Source organism: Euleptes europaea, chromosome 7 (genome assembly GCF_029931775.1).
Source record: "Euleptes europaea isolate rEulEur1 chromosome 7, rEulEur1.hap1, whole genome shotgun sequence".
NCBI classification, from domain to species: domain Eukaryota; kingdom Metazoa; phylum Chordata; class Lepidosauria; order Squamata; family Sphaerodactylidae; genus Euleptes; species Euleptes europaea.
This window is the reverse complement of record NC_079318.1, coordinates 2775844-2794177: the sequence shown is the minus strand read 5'-3', so window position 1 is coordinate 2794177 and position 18334 is coordinate 2775844. Positions and strand designations below refer to the sequence as shown.

At 46.2% G+C, this 18334-nt stretch overlaps 1 protein-coding gene across 7 annotated transcripts in view; it reads left to right on the top strand.

Moving 5' to 3' along the window:
* The first annotated feature begins 852 nt into the window (after positions 1 to 852).
* Positions 853 to 18334, top strand: part of REPS1 (RALBP1 associated Eps domain containing 1) — a 55059-nt gene continuing 37577 nt past the window's right edge. For 4 of the 7 annotated variants that reach the window (XM_056852916.1, XM_056852915.1, XM_056852914.1 and 1 more), the window contains exons 1-4: positions 853 to 1005; positions 7454 to 7577; positions 14163 to 14362; positions 17524 to 17677. In XM_056852916.1, the coding sequence (XP_056708894.1) occupies positions 853 to 1005; positions 7454 to 7577; positions 14163 to 14362; positions 17524 to 17677 (631 nt within the window). The remainder of the gene's footprint in view (positions 1006 to 7453; positions 7578 to 14162; positions 14363 to 17523; positions 17678 to 18334) is intronic. The other 3 variants (XM_056852920.1, XM_056852919.1, XM_056852917.1) reach the window with 3 other exon arrangements.

The following is an 18334-nucleotide window of genomic DNA, read 5'->3' as shown; positions in this document are numbered from 1 at the left end:
CGGATACTGTGGACTGCTAAAAAAACAAATCAGTGGGTTATAGATCAAATCAAGCCTGAACTGACCCTGGAAGCTAAAATGACTAAACTGAGGCTGTCGTATTTTGGTCACGTCATGAGACGACAAGAGTCACTGGAAAAGACCGTCATGATAGGAAAAGTTGAGGGCAGCAGGAAAAGAGGAAGACCCAACAAGAGATGGACGGACTCAATAAAGGAAGCCACAGCCTTCAATTTGCAAGACCTGAGCAAGGCTGTCAAAGATAGGACATTTTGGAGGACTTTCATTCATAGGGTCGCCATGAGTCGGAAGCGACTTGACGGCACTTAACACACACACAAGCAGGTAACCCGAACCGGTCTTCCACGCCTCTAGGGGGCGATGCAGAAGGCGCCCCTATTCAGAGGAACACGGGCTCTACGTCATCCTAAGCTTCGCATCCGGGTCCCCCGCAAGCAAGCGCGTGCGCGCCTCCTCGGCGACGACTTCCCTCTCTTCCGGGGACAGAGTTAGCCGGAGAGAGCGCCTGTTTCCAGGGGAGTGGGCGTGGCCAGAGCCGGAGCAGGGAGGGAGACGCACAGAAACTTTTATCAGAAAGCCCTCGCGGGCGCGCGCGCGCGCGGTCACGCCCCCCGCCCCCTCTCTGAGGGAGGGCGCCGCGAGAGCAACCAGCGGCCGCTGAGGCGGCGCGCCCGGGAGAGGCCCCGCGCAGGCGCGCTGCGGAGGGCCCCCTCGAGCCGCTGCCGGCGCGAGGCGGTGGCGGCTCCGCGCGCGCGCTCGCCCCCCCGCCCCGCCCCTCGGCCCACCCCGCCCGGCCTCGGGATCGATTCCCCGGGTCGGTGTGAAAAAAAAATGGAGGGCCTGACCCTGAGCGAGGCGGAGCAGCGCTACTACTGCGACCTCTTCGCCTACTGCGACCCCGAGAGCACGAAGAAAGTGGCGTCCAACGGGCGGGTCCTCGAGCTCTTCCGCGCCGCGCAGCTCCCCAGCGAGGTGGTCATGCAGGTAGTCCGTCCGCGCCCCACCCCCACCCCCACCCCGGTACTCTCCTTGGACCCGACCAGCTCCCCTCACCTGCCAGGCCAGCCTCTGCCCACCCGGGGCGGACCCTCCTCCCCCCCCCGCCGCCCAGGAGGAGCCTCGAGGTGCCTGAGGGGAGGGGGAGGGGGAGGGGGAGGGGGGTCGTCGCCCTTCGACGGCAACGTCTCCTCAGAGCCGGGCACGGGGGGGGGCCTAGCAGTGGCAGCTGGAGGGCCGGGGCGGGGCTGGTCTTCTCTGTTCCCCCCCCCCCCCAGAAGCCCCTAACGCTTGATAGTATAACCTTACGCTTTCTTCTGAAATAGCAACTGGCTAAAACAGCAACACGAGTTGGTAGCTGGTAGCTGCTGTGAAATGATATTTGCTTGTCTTCCCTCTTCTTGCCCTGGAGTTGTGGAGGCAGTTTGGGCGCCCAAGAGGATAGGTTTATAAACCTTGAGAGGAAGGATTACGTCTCTGAAGAAGGGAGCTGTGGCTCACGAAAGCTCACACCCTACCGGAAAATATGTTTGTTAGTCTTTAAGGTGCTACTGGACTCTTGCCCTTTTTGACTACTGCAGACAGGCTAACACGGCGACCCTCTGTGAATTATAGACCCTTGGTTGAATTAAGCATGGATTAATTTTGGCCAGTGCAGTCCTGTTACAAGCACACGGCTACCTACTGAGTTAGAGGACTGTTGTACCAGCTTCGTGGAAAGGATGAGAGGCACAAATTGTCGGAAACACTGCTGTTTGGAGAAGTTAACTGGAGTGGAGCCGTTGATTTATCAGTGGTATCCCCAATGTGATTTTGTGGTTCTTACATCCTAATCGCACTTCTAGATCGTACAGTTGTGTGGTTGCCATGTTTCCATATGGCTGTTTCTGAATTTATAGATATTTATTATTTACAAAATGTGTATCCTGCCTTTCTGCCCTGACAAGGGCCACCAACGTGGCTGACAAAATGTGATTTTTGAGGGTGAATGTTGCTGCTTCTATGTCACTAGTTCACTTCAATGGCTTGCAGTTTTCTGTCCTGTTGCGTGAGAACCCCAAGGTACCACACAGCTCCTCAATTTCTGCAAGTGTGTGGACTTGAACGTGGAACTTGGTCATTGTGCTGATGCTGGGTCAGCAACCGAAGCAGCATATCCAATAAAAGAGTATGACATCAAGTAGTTTAATATCATTTTGTAATATTCATTTTCACACATTTGTTTAAAAGTTATGATAAAAACTTTAAGGGACCTAGCATGTTCTCGTGAACAGAAACTAGCAACTTCTAGTTGTTGGGTATGGCTGGGAAGTAAAAAACTGTATTACATTGTTCTAGTGTATGGTAAGCCTGAACTTGTTACTAAGCTATTGCTAAAATACACATACAGAGGAACTGCACTAGTACTGCCTTATTAGTAGCAATGTAGCTAGTGTAATGTGGAATGGCCTTGAAGCTTGACGTAACTGGGCTTCATGTAAAAGATGGCACCTTAGGCTGCCATTGACACCTTGGGCTATTTGCCTGTGAAAACAACATGTACAAAGAGGTTCAGGCTGCAGTTACAATGGTATAAGACCTAACATCTGTTTTTAAGCATAAAATCAGTCCAAGGTTTGTTTAATCTTTGTAATAAAAAAAAAGGATTGAGTTTATTAGGAAGTTTGAAGTGTTTGTCCATTGTGTCCAACAGAAGCAATAAATTGAAAGCGAAAATAACATAAATGCCTTCTGTTATGAACCCGAATAGTTTCTTCTTGCCATTGCTGGGTTGTTGTTGTTTTTTTAATTTGATTTGTCGTTGTTTGGGGTAATGCCTGTCATCAGTGTTACTAAAATTTCAGACAGTTTTTTTTCCCCAGAGCAATTTTCACCAGCAGTTAAGATCCATTCAACTTCCATTTGAATGTGGTGTTGGATAACTGTAAACCTGTTCACCAAAAGAATTTCAAGCTGCTTTGAAAGTCAAGCTCTGGATAGCCCAGGCCAGCCTGATCTTGTCAGATCTCAAAGGATAAGCAGAGTCGACCCTGACAAGTATTTGGATCGGAGACATCCAAGCAATACCAGGGTTGTGACATGGAGGCAGGCAATGGCAAACCCTCTCTAAATGTGTCTTGCCTTGAAAATCCAACCAGGGGTCGCCATAAGTCAGATATGACTTGACGGCAAAACCCCCCAACTGTTCTATGAAACAGAAACATTGGCACATTTCACATAAACTGGTACATTTTTCATTAGCAGCTACTTGATGGCTGTTTAGCTCAGTGGAAAGGAAGTGTGGCAGAAAGAGTTTCAAGACAAAGTTTCCTACATTGTTTGGGTCTTCCCAGGTCTAATGCTTGTCTATATAGCTCATGGTCTTAAGAACCATGTTTCCTTTCCTAAATGCATATTCATAGCTCTGTGTGTAAGCTGGTATTACCCGTTGTTGTGTGTCTTAAAGCCACCTTTTTATTATGTTGGATGAAACCCATAATCTGTTGTAGTATGCTGTCTAGTTCTTTATCCTTTCTGAAACTAACACATTTTGCAAAGTAGGATCTAGGATGCTTTGAATTCAAAACATTAACTTGTTTGGGTGCATAAGAAATCTTTGCCTTTGAGCCTGCTGATTGATCAGCCATGCTTTAGAATAAGTGCATAACTATGCTAAAAGAAGTGGTAGTACATTTAGTTCACTTTAGACATTTCCAACTAAGAGTTTGGTCTGTTTATATCTCCTGCTCCTACCTGTGATTTCTGGGCTGGTTGACAAAATGTCTAACCACATTTTAATGTGTAAACATGAAAGTATCTATTTACCATATAAAAGCTACTGGACATTCAGTGCTTTGTATATACAACATAATGGTCTTATGATTTTCACACACTGTGTCCATTTGTGCTAGGTCAGAAAAATGGTAGATGTGAAGTAGCCTTTAGACATAGCAAGACATATGGGGAAAGTCATGGAGAATCATGTATGGGAAGTCCCAGGATGGTCACTATACAAAGCGCCTGTTTTATTTCGTAGTCTAGATATTCTGGCTCAGTGTCTGTGATTTGTCCATTGTACAGATCATCTGACCAACATTCAGCTAATGCTGATTAATTTTACTGGATATCTGTTAATTCAAGTTGACTTAGACTCTGTCTCCAGAGTGAAGTAAAATCTGATATCAAGGCACAGTCAAATGACAGCCAGTGTTGCAACCCAGACTGAATGAAAGTTCATCAGAGCAGCATGAGAGCTCCAATGAACAGCAAAAGTTTCATCCAGTAGAGCTTTATAGCTGTCCCAGCAAGTGTAAATTTCTGTTGTTAAGTATAAGGCTCAAGGGAAATAGGCAGACATGGGAATTTTGGCTTCTGTTCAGTCCAGGAGAGTTTGTAGAAACCCTCTTAGGGTCACAGCTGAGCAGTATGAAGGTTAGGAAGTTGAGCTCAGCAGGTGTGTGGCCTGGTGCGACTGAAATTATTCTGGTGAGGTACATGGGCACATAATGGTGGTGGAAAGTGCCGTCAGGTTGGAGCAGACTTATCGCAACCCCTCATGGAGTTTTCAAGGCAAGAGACTTTCAGAGATAGTTTGCCATTGCCTGCTTCTGCGTAGTGACCCTAGACTTCCTTGGGGGGTCTCCCATCAAAATACTAACTAGGGCTGACCCTACTTACCTTCTGAGTTCTGGCAAGATCGGGCTAGCCTGTGCCATCCAGGTTAGGGCAGATACATAATAACAGATAGTAAAATAGACACACAACATTTCATTTATAATGTGTAACAGTGTGGTCCCAAACAGAGTTACTCCAGTCTAAACCCATTGAAATGAATGGGCTTAGACTGGAGTAGCTCTCTTTAGGATTGCACTATAAAGCAGTAAATGTTCTACATTTAAATAAGTTTATGTGAATTTAACCTTACATTCATTCAAAACTGAAGAATTTAGCTGAGTATTTTTAGAAAGTTACAACTCAAGTAGAGAGATGGATTGTGAGTGCATCAGATAAAGGAAGTAGTTTTTAAAAGTTCTGGGTCATGTTTATTTGCTCCTCATCAAACTGGAACTTTGTTATCTGTACATCAAAACATAGGTGGCACAGAAAGCTCACTAGGTATAGTTTCCAATTTTTGTCAAGCCACTGAAAATAAAATGTTAAAAAACCCTCAGGAATGTCATTATACTTTTAACATGGGTGCGTACTTTATATACCTACAGACAAAACAAGAACATAAAAATGGAGCTTTCCAATACACTCTTACAGAAGCTACTATTATTTTGCCACTTCACAGTTCTAATTGTATTGATTTTAACTGTGCAATCTGCCTTGAGTCTCAGTAAGAAAGGTGGACTGTAAATGAAGTAAACGAATACTGTACAGTACGGATTATAGTTTTGAGCTTTGGTTATTCCTTTCCTTTTATCCCTTAGAAGCTCCTTGATCAATTGATCTTGAGCAGCATATATCTAGTGTTGGAGGGATATAAGGACTGAAACAAATCTTGCCACTGACAATGTAGCCTTGGGGTCCCTGTCACTTAGTAAAAAAGGCATTATGTCAGTCACAGAGGCATTGGATTTGTATATTAAAAGGGGGGAAATATAGTGCGATCGAAGTTCCTCGTAAAAGCGGCATTCCAAAAGGGCATGGGCTAATGTGTCAATAGAGCCAGAAGAGCAAGGGCAGATCCTGTCTGAGTATGGTATATTCAGAATTTTGCCCTGCATTACCATAGAAGGATTAGCATTCAATCTAGCCAAGCAAAAAGCTCTACAGAGACGAGGAGTTGTCAGATAATATGTATAGGCAGGCAGACCACGTGGAGTGGGTATTCCGAAGAACTGGGATGAACAGACGCAACGAACACGGAAAGTAGTGCTGTTATAATCGAGCTCTTTAATGCGCTTTTGCTTTGGTTATTCATCTAAGTGAAATGTAGTAGAATAGTTAATCTAATTTAGTAATTGTGTTACAATGTGTGTCAAAGACCTTGTGGAGACACTTATGGATTCCTTTCTTGAGAATAAATGTTTCAGAGGTTTATGTTTAGGGCATTTTAATGCCGCTTTATCCCCCAAAGAGATCCAAATGATTGACAAGTGATTTCCAAAACAACATAATTTTAACAAGATAGATCACACACATCCTGGGTGGCTTCTCATTCACTGAGCTGCCTATTGTATGCTCCAGGCTGAAAACCAAGGGCCATGAGCCCTTGGGCTTGTGCCCAAGGCCATGCCCAGGCTTTTAAAATACTTGTGCTGACTTTGTTTCACCTTCTTCTTCCAAGTGGTATTCAGCTGCTATTGGCCAGCTAGCAGGTGTTTCCCAAATACTCCCCCATGCTTGAATGGGTGTAAGATCCTACTAATTGTATCTTTGCTATGGGTGTCTGTACTGGTGATTTATTGCACAGATATGGAACAGCCATGATAAATATTATGAAGTAGGTGCAACAGCAATGGCAAAATCTGTATTTTATGGTGGGGATATTTAACATGTTTTCTCCTTTTGGGTGAAGTTTTGAACAAGCTTAGGTAGGTCACTGGGTGTAGATTTGTTCTGTGGACAGTTGACCATCCCTGAACCTAAGCATCCCTTTTGTACTGCATGTTAAAGGCCATAAGCCATCACAGTTATAATGCGGGAGAGAGGAAGCGGAACTAAGCACAAAAGAACTAGAAACAAAAGAGCAAACAAATTATAAGGAAAAAATGTAGATAGGTAGTATTAAGAATAAAAGCCAGTAAAATTAAGGATAAATTACAAAAGAGGATGGGATTCTTTTCCACCACACAGTGCAGTTAGGGTAAAAGAAGTACAGATGTGGAATAATTAAATATAAAATAATGTATGCACAATTCTCATACATGGTGGTTGCTGGTGGCTGAGATAAAATTGATGAGATACAGTGCTCCACCAAAGTGCAGGTAGATATAGAATACAGTGAGTGGCTCAGGGCTTGCACATTGTGTAGTGTTACTTCAGTTTGGCTTAATAAAAGGTATTTGTATGGCTTGATAATGACTTAAAAGTTTAATCTCTTCAAACCTTTTACAAGCGGACATCACTAGTGGTCGTGGTGGAAAGTGCTGTCAAGTCACAGCTGACTTACGGCAACCCGGTAGTGTTTTCAAGGCAAGAGACTTTTGGAGGTGGTTTCTCATTGCCTGGGATTCTAAATCCAACTTTTTCTTTGAAACACTAGACTGCACATTTAGAACTTCTAATTGTCCATTATGTACACACAGACATTAGTATAGCATTTGTACAGAGCTGCAGAAAAACTATCCACAGTAATGGAAGAAAATGCAAACCCAGAAGTTGCAACTGATTTTATTACAAATATTATCAGTGGTACTGTGATGCTGTTGGTTTTGGTGAAAGAGCTTGAAGAATACCAAGCTCCATGCAAAAATATAATTTCATTTTAGACATTTTTGGTTTTCACCAGATCATGGAACTTTGTGGAGCAACAAGACTGGGATACTTTGGAAGAAGCCAATTCTACATTGCTCTGAAACTTATTGCAGTAGCTCAGTCTGGGCTTCCTCTACGAATGGAAAGCTTAAATACAGGTAAGCTTTGAAATCGTATTAAAACGTAATTTCTGGGTTATTAAAATGTGGCTGTTTTGCGACTTTGTCCAGTATATTCCATCTGTATTTGTGATCTCCATCTATATCAGCTCATACCTGTGAGGGTCTCTGTGTCTCTGACTCTGTGTCTCTGCTTTCTATCACCTGCTTTGTTATCAGTGAACTCGTAAAAGCAGTTCACACCTTCTGGTCCCAGGCGCCTGGCCTGATTGCCCCAAGTATCTCCCCCCCGCTGTTCTTCCTGTCAGTACTCCCTCAGGCCGATGCGGCCTTGGAAGTGTGATAGCTTCAGCAGACTTCCTGGGACTCGTTTGATGTTTTGTATTATGCCAAGCTTGTAACTTCCCATAACAATAAGTGTGAACCCCAGTGCCCCAGTGCCCTGGAGTCAATATATTCTGTAAACCCGATATGCCCCTCACTTGCAACTTTCTACCTGTGCCTGTCTCATCTCCTGATGTCTTCAATAAATCCTTTGTTTCTGTATCAACGTCTGAGCAATTGATTTGGAGAATTGGACTCAGAGAGAGGGAACTCTCACATTAAGTTGCAAGTCCTTGCCTCTCGGACTGCAGCTGTACCTAGTGGGACAGAATGTCAGCCGACGAGGAAACCACCCCTACCCCAGATGTACCGGAGGAACCAGAGGTGCCGGACAAACCGGACCCCAAGGAGGAGGGCGCCAAGCCAAAGAAACCTAGGGGTCCCATCCCCGACCAGGGCCGAGAAGGACGCCCCCGGGGATTCTTCAACAACTGGCTGGACTCTCCCAAAGGTTGGTCTCTCTCACGGACTGCGGCGAAGGAACGCCGGTTGGCCTTCCCCAGTACGGGACTCGAGGGGGATCCGGCACGCAAGGAGGCTGTTATGGAGGAGGAACGGCGGCAGTGGCAGGAGGACCGCCAAGCCATGCAAGAGCAGATGGAGACCATGCAGCGTGTGATGGGTGAGATGGCAGCGGCCCTCGATGCACTGAAAGTGCAACCGCCCGCCGGCAATCTCCCGGATGGGGCGCCGGCAGCTCCTCCCGCACCTCCTAGCCTCCCGTCCCGTCGGGACCTGAAAGTCACGTATGACGGTTCAGGGGATCAGTTGACCTTTTTTATGGTCCAAGTAGACATTTTTATGCGGGAACAAGGTCGGACCTTCACCTCCGAGGAGTCCCGGGTGCAGTATGTGGCTTCCTTACTGCAAGGGGAGGCGGCCGCCTGGATGGTGTTGCAGTATGAACTCCGCTCGCCGGTGCTGCGAACCCTGGACGAGTTTATGGTAGCACTCCGAAACCGCTTTGAGGACCCGACTCTGGGCGAGCGGGCTAAAGCCTCCCTGATGCAACTGCGCCAAGGGACCAAGTCGGTGGCGCAGTATGCAAGTGAGTTCCAGTCGCTGGCTAGCCGTATTCTGGACTGGAGTGAGGCCACTCTGGTACAGTGTTTCAGGGAGGGTCTCAACCCGGACCTCCAACATTGGGCCTTCATGCAAGGGAACCCCCCGGATGTGGAAGGCTGGGTTCGCCATGCTGCGGACATTGAGAATCGTAAACAACTTCTGAATTTGTCTAAGCAGCGCATCGGACGAGACCCGAGACCCCGGAGTGACCGGGGCCGAGACTTCCGACCGGGAGGGAGCGGGGGTCCCTCGGCCGCTGAACGCCGCAAGCGTTTTGAGACCGGTGTCTGCCTGACCTGCGGGGGAAAGGGACACTTTGCGTCGCAATGCCCCTCTCGTTCGGGTCGTCCCAACCCCCCTCGCCAAGCCCCGACCGAACCGCAGAAGGCGGCTGCCGAGGACCAGCCCCGCCGCAGGAGCGGACCACCGGGCCGACGTTCCGGCGCACCCTCCGCCCTCCATGCGCGCCCCCAGGATGTGATCTCCACCTCTACAGGCCCAACGGGGTCCCGGATTACAAATACTACTTTTGATTCGGACGGATCCCCGAGCGCCACCACTCCGTCCCCCTCTTCCAGCGAGGAGGAAGAGTGGGAACAGCCGGCAAAAAACGCCGTCGGTCTGCTGTAGAGGGGGCTCCGCAGCAGACCGCCCCTGTCGTTGTGCAAGGAGCTCCACCGATGGTAAGCGCCCAAGAGGACAATGTGTATGTGCGTGTTCACCTGTCCCTACCCATAGGGGGTCCCAGTTTAGAATTCCCCGCTTTGGTTGACTCGGGGTGTGCCCGCACCATGATTAGTGAGGAAGCTGCCAAGAAACTGGGAGTCCGGCGCAAGCGGCTTCCGGGACCCCTCCGCTTCTCCCAAATGGACGGGAGCGATTTTAAACGGGGCCCAGTGACCCACAGAACTGCAGCCGTGATTATGTCTGTGGGGGAACATTGGGAACGCTTGTATTTTACCATCGCCCCTATTGTAGCCCCAGTGGTGTTAGGGATGAACTGGCTACGGGGACACAACCCCTCCATCGACTGGGTTAAACGGGTGCTCTCGTTTCCCGAAAACCCCTGTGGGTTACATGACAAGGAACGGGTACTCAGGACTCCGGCCGCCGCATTGGTAGGGTCCCCCACCCCAGCCTCCGTTCCTTCTCAACTGCCCACCGAATACTCGCAGTTTGCGGATGTCTTTGATGTAAGAGAATGTGACGAACTACCTCCTCACAGAGAGACGGACTGTGCCATTGAAATTGTGGGGGAAGGCAAGCTGTCTAAAGGGAAGGTCTATCCCATGAGCCCTAGTGAGAAGGCGGTGTTACGGGACTATCTGGATGCCAACTTGGCGAGGGGTTTCATACGCCCTTCCAAGGCTCCTTATTCGGCCCCAGCCTTCTTTGTGAAGAAAAAGACGGGAGATCTAAGACTGTGTATTGACTTTCGTAGGCTAAACGCAGTCACCCAGTCTAACGCTTACCCTCTCCCTCTTATTCCCGACCTTCTAGCACAATTAAAGGAGGGCCGAATCTTCACCAAACTGGACTTGGTGGAAGCATACCACCGCATTCGCATTAAAGAAGGAGACGAACCCAAAACGGCCTTTCCCAGCTGTTTTGGAATGTTTGAATACCTAGTCATGCCGTTCGGACTTTCGGGGGCTCCCAGTGTTTTTATGCAATTGATTAATGAGGTTTTACATGATTTGCTGTTTCGGGGGGTGGTGGTATTTCTCGATGACATCCTTATTTACTCTGAAACCATGGAAGAACATGTGCGTCTGGTTTGAGACGTGCTCCAGCGGCTGCGGGAGCACAAACTGTATGCTAAAGTGTCCAAATGTGAATTCCACCAACCTTCCATTACTTTCCTTGGGTACGTGATCTCCCACCAGGGTTTGGAAATGGACCCCGCTAAGGTCCAAGCAGTACGGGATTGGGAAACCCCCACTACCCGCCGCCAACTCCAGCAGTTTTTGGGGTTCGCCAACTTTTACCGCAACTTCATTCCTAACTTTGCCCAAGTTGCGCTTCCCCTCACTGCCCTGTTACGTACCAAAGACAAGGGGGCTAGCGCCGCGCTTCCCTCGGCCCGTTTGCAATGGTCCCCCCAATGCCAGCAGGCTTTTGAACGTTTAAAGCTACTTTTTTCGTCCGAGCCCGTTTTGGCTCACCCGGATTGCACCAAGCCTTTTGTGGTGCAAGTGGATGCCTCGGATGTGGCCATGGGCGGGGCCCTATTGCAAAGGGATGAAGGGGGGCGGTTGCGACCATGCGCCTACTTCTCCAAGAAGTTTTCCCAGTCCGAAATCAACTGGGCTATTTGGGAGAAGGAGGCGGCAGCGGTCAAACATGCCCTCACCATATGGAGGCACTTTTTAGAAGGAGCCGAACTGCCATTTGAGGTGTGTACCGATCACAAAAATCTTGAGGCTCTCAAGGGAGCTAGAAAGCTCAACGCCAAACAGATTCGGTGGGCTCAATTTTTCGCCAAATTCCGGTTCACCCTCAAACATGTCCCTGGCAAAGAAAACGCCCTAGCCGATGCTCTGTCACGACTTCCCCAGTATCGCAACGATTTCGATCGCCCGGTCGACTCCCTGTTCACTCCCGAGCAGCGGGGGGAGGTCCCAAGCTTAGCCGTCACTACCCGGTCCCAAGCCCATCAACCAGGAACCCCCCCTACTCTCAAGGGTATCCCGGAAGCTTTCCAACAACGGCTCCAGAACGCCTCCTTACAGGAGGAGGAGCACCATCTCCTCCCCACTGGCATGGAACGAACAAACACCTGGTGGGTACAAGGGGGAAAGCTATATGTCCCATCTTCCCTTCGCAAAGAGGTGTTGGGACTCGTACATGGTGCCAGGTTGGCGGGTCATTTTGGCTTCATAAAGACTCTTCACCTAGTAAGGAGGCAATTCTGGTGGCCCGGTATGAGATCCGATGTGGAATTGTATGTGCGCAGCTGCCCCACTTGCGCCACAGCCAAGAAACGGATGGGAAAACCCCCCGGGCTTCTCAAACCGCTTGAGAACCCCTCCCGTCCCTGGGAAGTCATAGCCATGGATTTTATCACCGACCTACCCCCCAGTCGGGGAAAGACGGTTCTTTGGGTAATCACGGACCTTTTTTCCAAACAGGTCCATTTCGTTCCATGTGCGGGTCTTCCTTCGGCCCAGGGCTTGGCCAAACTATTTGTCACGCACGTCCTCAGACTACACTCGATCCCGAGGAAGGTCCTCTCCGACCGGGGGGTCCAGTTTGTAGCCAAATTCTGGCGAGCCTTCCTAAAATTGATGGGGGTGGAGGAACAGGGCCTCTCTTCCGCCTATCACCCCCAAACTGATGGTCAAACTGAACGTGTAAACGCGGTGGTAGAATGTTATTTGCGTTGCTATGTAAATTTTCACCAGGACGACTGGGTGGACCTGCTGCCATTTGCCGAATATGCGTACAACAACGCGCCCCATTCCTCTACCGGCTTTAGTCCCTTCCAAGTAATATACGGGACGGAATTCGGTCCTTTCGGTTCCGCCCCCGTCACGCCAGATCTCCAGTCCACCCCTGATCTTCAGGAGTGGATTCAGGTAGTTCAATCTACCTGGCCGTGGCTGCTCAAAAACCTTGAGAGGGCAAAAAGCAAGTACAAGGAACAGGCGGACAAACACCGGTCTCCGGGATGGGAACTTAAGGTGGGGGAGCAAGTTTATCTGTCCACCAAAAACCTCCGCTCTCTTCGTCCCTGCAAAAAACTCAGCGACCGTTATGTGGGACCTTTCCCCATTACCAGAGTGATCAACGAGGTTACCGTGGAACTAGACCTCCCAAAGACCCTCAAGGGAGTCCATCCCGTCTTTCATATAAGCCTCCTCAAACCCTATGTGGCAGCTCCCCAGTTCCACCCCCCTCCCGAACACGAGATTCCTACCGTGGTGGGAGGGGATACCCATTTGGAAGTGTCCAAGGTTTTAGATTCCAAATGGAAGAAGGGAAAACTGTATTACTTTGTTCGTTGGAAAAACCTTGGGTCCGCGCACGACGAGTGGGTGGCCGCACCCCACATGGCGGCCCCTCGCTTGGTCCGAGAATTCCACCTCGCTTATCCCGATAAGCCTCGTCCTCCCGAGGACGCGGGAGAGGGGCCTTAAGGGGGGCAGAATGTGAGGGTCTCTGTGTCTCTGACTCTGTGTCTCTGCTTTCTATCACCTGCTTTGTTATCAGTGAACTCGTAAAAGCAGTTCACACCTTCTGGTCCCAGGCGCCTGGCCTGATTGCCCCAAGTATCTCCCCCCCGCTGTTCTTCCTGTCAGTACTCCCTCAGGCCGATGCGGCCTTGGAAGTGTGATAGCTTCAGCAGACTTCCTGGGACTCGTTTGATGTTTTGTATTATGCCAAGCTTGTAACTTCCCATAACAATAAGTGTGAACCCCAGTGCCCTGGAGTCAATATATTCTGTAAACCCGATATGCCCCTCACTTGCAACTTTCTACCTGTGCCTGTCTCATCTCCTGATGTCTTCAATAAATCCTTTGTTTCTGTATCAACGTCTGAGCAATTGATTTGGAGAATTGGACTCAGAGAGAGGGAACTCTCACAATACCATAGATTTAGCAGCTTTTCATGAATAATTCTCTTATAAGGAGAACTTGTGAGAAACGTTTCTCATAATATGGCTGATTCCAAAACAATAAAAATTGTCCCATGCCAGTTTCTAACATGCTTAGGCCTGCTTCTATTTTATTTTTTACTTATTTACTTAATTTATAACTCGTCTTATTCCCCAGTAGGGACCCAAGGCAGCTTACATCATTTTCTCCTCCTTTATTTCCTCACAACAACCTCATGCGGTAGACTAGGCAAGCCCAAAGTCACCCAGCAAGCTTCTATGGCGGAGTGGAGATTGAAACCTGGGTCTCCCAGATCCTGGTTTGATACTATAATCACTATATGACACTCATGTAGAAAATTCAAGATGCTGTTATCTGTTTCTAAAAATATGATTACCACTAATTTTAATTACATCTCAATCTTTAAATATGATTTTCACTACCAACATAATATAAAAGTTTATGGGGACATTAAAATTAAGTGTCTTAACAGCAACTCTGAATAAAATCATATTTTTGGGTTATCTAAGCATTTTGTAATTTAAACATATAATAATTTTTATCATTATTTTAACAGTCAAGGACCTTCCCCTGCCCAGATTTGTCATGTCAAAGAATGAACAGGAACTGAGGCATTCGTCCTTGTATTCTTCAGATGCTGATAATTCCTCCTCCTATTCAGGTGCAATTCCCCCTCCTCCTCCAGGCAGAATACAAGTGAAAAAAGGCTCTGTGAGCCATGATGTAGTCCAACAACGTCCATCAACAGATCAACAGGTAATTAAATGAAGACCAGCTCTAGATTTTTTGAATTGTATTCTATATAGTAAAATACAAAGAACTATACTGCAAGCTAGGATCATAGAAACATAGAGTTAGAAGGGACCTCCAGGGTCATCTAGTCCAGCCCTCTAGGTTAAGTCTGTTTTATAGCATTCTAGAAATTTATGCCAAAACATAGCAGAAGTGTTGGATATTACCCTTGAAATAATTTCATTCATTTACTTCTAGTCTATTATTATTCTAGGTGTAAAGTTGTAATTGCTTTAATACTTCTGGTTAAACTAATATTCCTGTCCTTTTTTCTTTTTCTTTTAGTTGGCCTAGATGATTACACAATTGCATGAGTTGGAAATAGTATCTCTGTGTATTTTTTTAAACAGGAAATGTACTAAAATTGTTTCAGACTACTGCAGTTAGATTACCAGTAAACTTCCTTGAGGCATCTTGCTTAGTGCTTTAGATCTGTTTTTCTAAATGTTCTTAGATCTAAATATGTTCAAAGAACATAGGGGTATTTCTTATGTCAAATGTATAAATAAGCAGTTCTGTTCTTTACATATGTGTTTAGCTTTTTGCATTAAAATATCACTGTGGTATGATCTTTTCTGAGACATTTATCTGAAGAGCAGAGACAAATGGAATAATTGCAGATGCTTTTAGCCTTGAGTAAGGTATTTTCCGCATGGGGACAGGCTTGTGTAGTTTTTCTGTTGCTGATTGTGGCTCCTAGGACAGTACAGTGGTGATGGGGCTACTACACAGCAGGTTTCTTTGGCAGTTTTTGTTTAAATTGGAGATTGAATGACATTATATCAGTATACCAATATATATGTCTCAAGTTCTCTGAATTCTCAGCTTTCATTTTAAAAAAGTCTCTAGCTCCTTTTGTTGCAGAAATATTTCTGCAAGAGAGATTTTTTTAAAATGAAAGCTTGAGAATTCAGGGAGCCCACTACATAGATGGTTGCTGTTTGGGTGGGACTCGGAAATCTGTACTTTCCCACTCACATGGTAGTCATCCAGGTTTTGCTGCAATTTTACCCAAAACGTCTGAGAAAAGCAGGTTTGCGAAAGATCAGAGAAGAGCTGGGGAAATCCCAGAGGTTTTGTGGGTTTTGTGACTGCGTCACAATGCTGAGGGAAAGCAGGAAAAAATCTCACTTCTTATAGGTTCAGTGTCTGTGACACAGCAGGTAGCTTTCTATCGGTGATGTTGCTGGGATGCAGTTGTCAAGGCCCCAGGATTTGAGAGGTGTGACTGGTGTTTGTTGGGCTTAGGGGAAGGCATAGGTATTTTACCAGAAATTCAGAAAGCAAACCTTACAAAATTGTTGGCAAAGGTTTTTGAGGACTGAGGAGTCAGCCTGTCCTGGAGGGGGTTGCGCTGGCACTGAAGGTACAGGCTTCTGGGCGGGGGGTTCTGCTGGATTCTGGCCTAGGCCAAGATCTCCTATGTGACACATAGTGGCTCTTATCAGCATGGGTGATATGCTGGCAATGATAGTCCCTCAGAAAGCATGGTGTGGCCACAGTGATCTATGCTCTTATAACATCCAGGTTAGAATACTATAACGTGCTTTATGTGTGGCTGCCTCTGAAAATGGTCTGGAAAATTCAACTTGTTGCAAATACAGCAGCCAGACTATTGTCAGGGGCAGGTTACGGGGATTAGATAACACACACACCCCATGCTGAAAAATCTGCACTGGCTATTTGTTTCTGGACATAATTCAAAGTCTGGGTTCATATCTTTAATGCCCTTAATGACTTGGGGTCACGGTACTTGAAGGACAGCCTCCTCCCATAATGTACCACCTGCCAGTTAAGATCTACTTTTCAAGCCCTGCTTTCTGTGCCCCTTCCTTCAGAAGTGAGTAGGGTCTTAATGCCAAATAAAGGTGTGATTTGATTTGATTTGAAGTGAGTAGGGTGGCAACCAGAGGCAGGGCTCTTCCAGTAGCAGCATCTCATTTGTGGAATGCTTTTCCCCTTGAGGCTGTCTGGGTGCTGACATTTTTTTTTTTTTAAGCACCAGGCCAAACCATTTCTCTTCACCTAGGTTTTTAATTAAAGGGCTGATTTTTAACACTATTTTAGTCTGGAAATAGTTATTTTAAGCTGTCAGTGGTCTGTTTTTATTATTTGTGTTTTTCTGTTGGGTTGGTTTTTATAATGCTGGATTTTAATAGTGTGTTGTGTTATGTTCACTCAAGTTGCTTGTGACTTATGGTGACCCTATGAATTAATGACCTCCAGAATGTCCTATCATTAACAGCCTTGCTTAGGTTTTCCAAACTGGTGGCTGTGGCTTTCTTTATTGAGTCAACCAATCTCATGTTGGGTCTTCCTCTTTTCCTACTGCCTTCAACGTTACCTAGCATTATTGTCTTTTCCAGTTACTCTTGTTTTCTCATCTTAATGTTTTGTTTTTTTATTTGGTAAGCCTCCTTGGGCAGGTTCCTGGAGAGGTGGTATAAAAATGTTCTCAGTAAAATATATAGATAAATCTAGATGAAGACAATAAATTCCTAATTAGCAGTTACATGATCATGAGTCAGATTTTGCTTCTAAGCATATTCTTTAAGCATGGTTTTAACTTACGGTTGAGTAATATGCAGTGCAATCCTATGTAGTTACTCCAGTCTAAGCTCATTGAAATAATGAGTTTAAATGTGAATAAATTTGTATAGGATTACACTGTTAATTTACTATTAATATGGATATTTTTACCATTAACATAGACAATATAAAATGTGGTTTATACTGTAAGCCAGGAACTGTCTTAAATATTGCAATATTATGTGTCATTAAGGTATGGCTTCAGATTTTTTGGATGTGGGTACAGAACTGCTATTTATACAAAAGAGCTTCCACCTGTTGAGAGATGGGTTCTGATAAGCTTGTATGTGCCACAAGTGAAGATGAGTAGAATAACTCCTTTGGTGAGAAGTGCATACTCATGCTGTTCCTCCTGGTTTAATCAAAGTGGGTGAAAAATTCTGATCTCTGCTTGTTATTATAATTCCTTCATTGTTAGCAGGATTGTACATGTTCAAACAAACTGTTTACATTATTGTAAGCACAGTAAGTCTTCATAGAAAATTTATTTTATTAAATAGTGTATGGTATTTTTAAAAGTTCTTTTGTTTTATTAGGAGTCCACATCTCCAGTTGTTTCGCCACAGCAATCCCCACCAACGTCTCCACATTCATGGAGGAAGCACAGCCGCCATCCTAGTGGAGGGAATAATGAGCGACCTCTTGCTGGACCAGGGCCTTTTTGGGCTCCGTTTAGTGAAGCACAATCAGGTATAAATAAATACCTTGTTAATACTTCAACTGTTGCCTTAAAGTGTGGGCTTCTTTAACAAGGAGAGAGAAAACATTATGAAGCCCAGAGATTACAGACTTCTTCCAGGGGAAGTACAACCATAATCAGTGACAACTGCACTTCATCCTAGTCAGTGCAAAGTCAGTTTCAAGAAAAGTGCCCCGTTTTTTGCATTGATCTTCAGGAAAGCCCTTAATTTTACTGATGGCTGTTGACTTCCACAGAATGTTTCCCTGTGTGGCACCATGTTGCTCTGGCTCTGCATTTTATAAAATCTATGTGTCCAGTACCTTAACCTGTTGTAAAGCTGAATCATCTATCTTTTTGGTCATTTTTGTTGATACTGATAACAATTGAGCCAGTGACTTCTGAGTTGTGGTCCTATAGAACCAGTTTGAGATGAGACCTAACCATTGAGCCATGTACACACAATGTAAAATTTTTTACTTTAAAAACAATTTTAAGTGTCGCTGATGTGATTGTCACTGCATTGTTCTGAGTGCTCTGGAAGAACAAGGCTTTGGTGGTGTGTACAGAGATGGCTGTTTAAAAGGAGACTGTCTGGCATATGGTGATCCCTGGTAGGAGAGGACTTAGGAGATCTGCAAAAAAACAAAACAGTGGTCCCTGGGTTG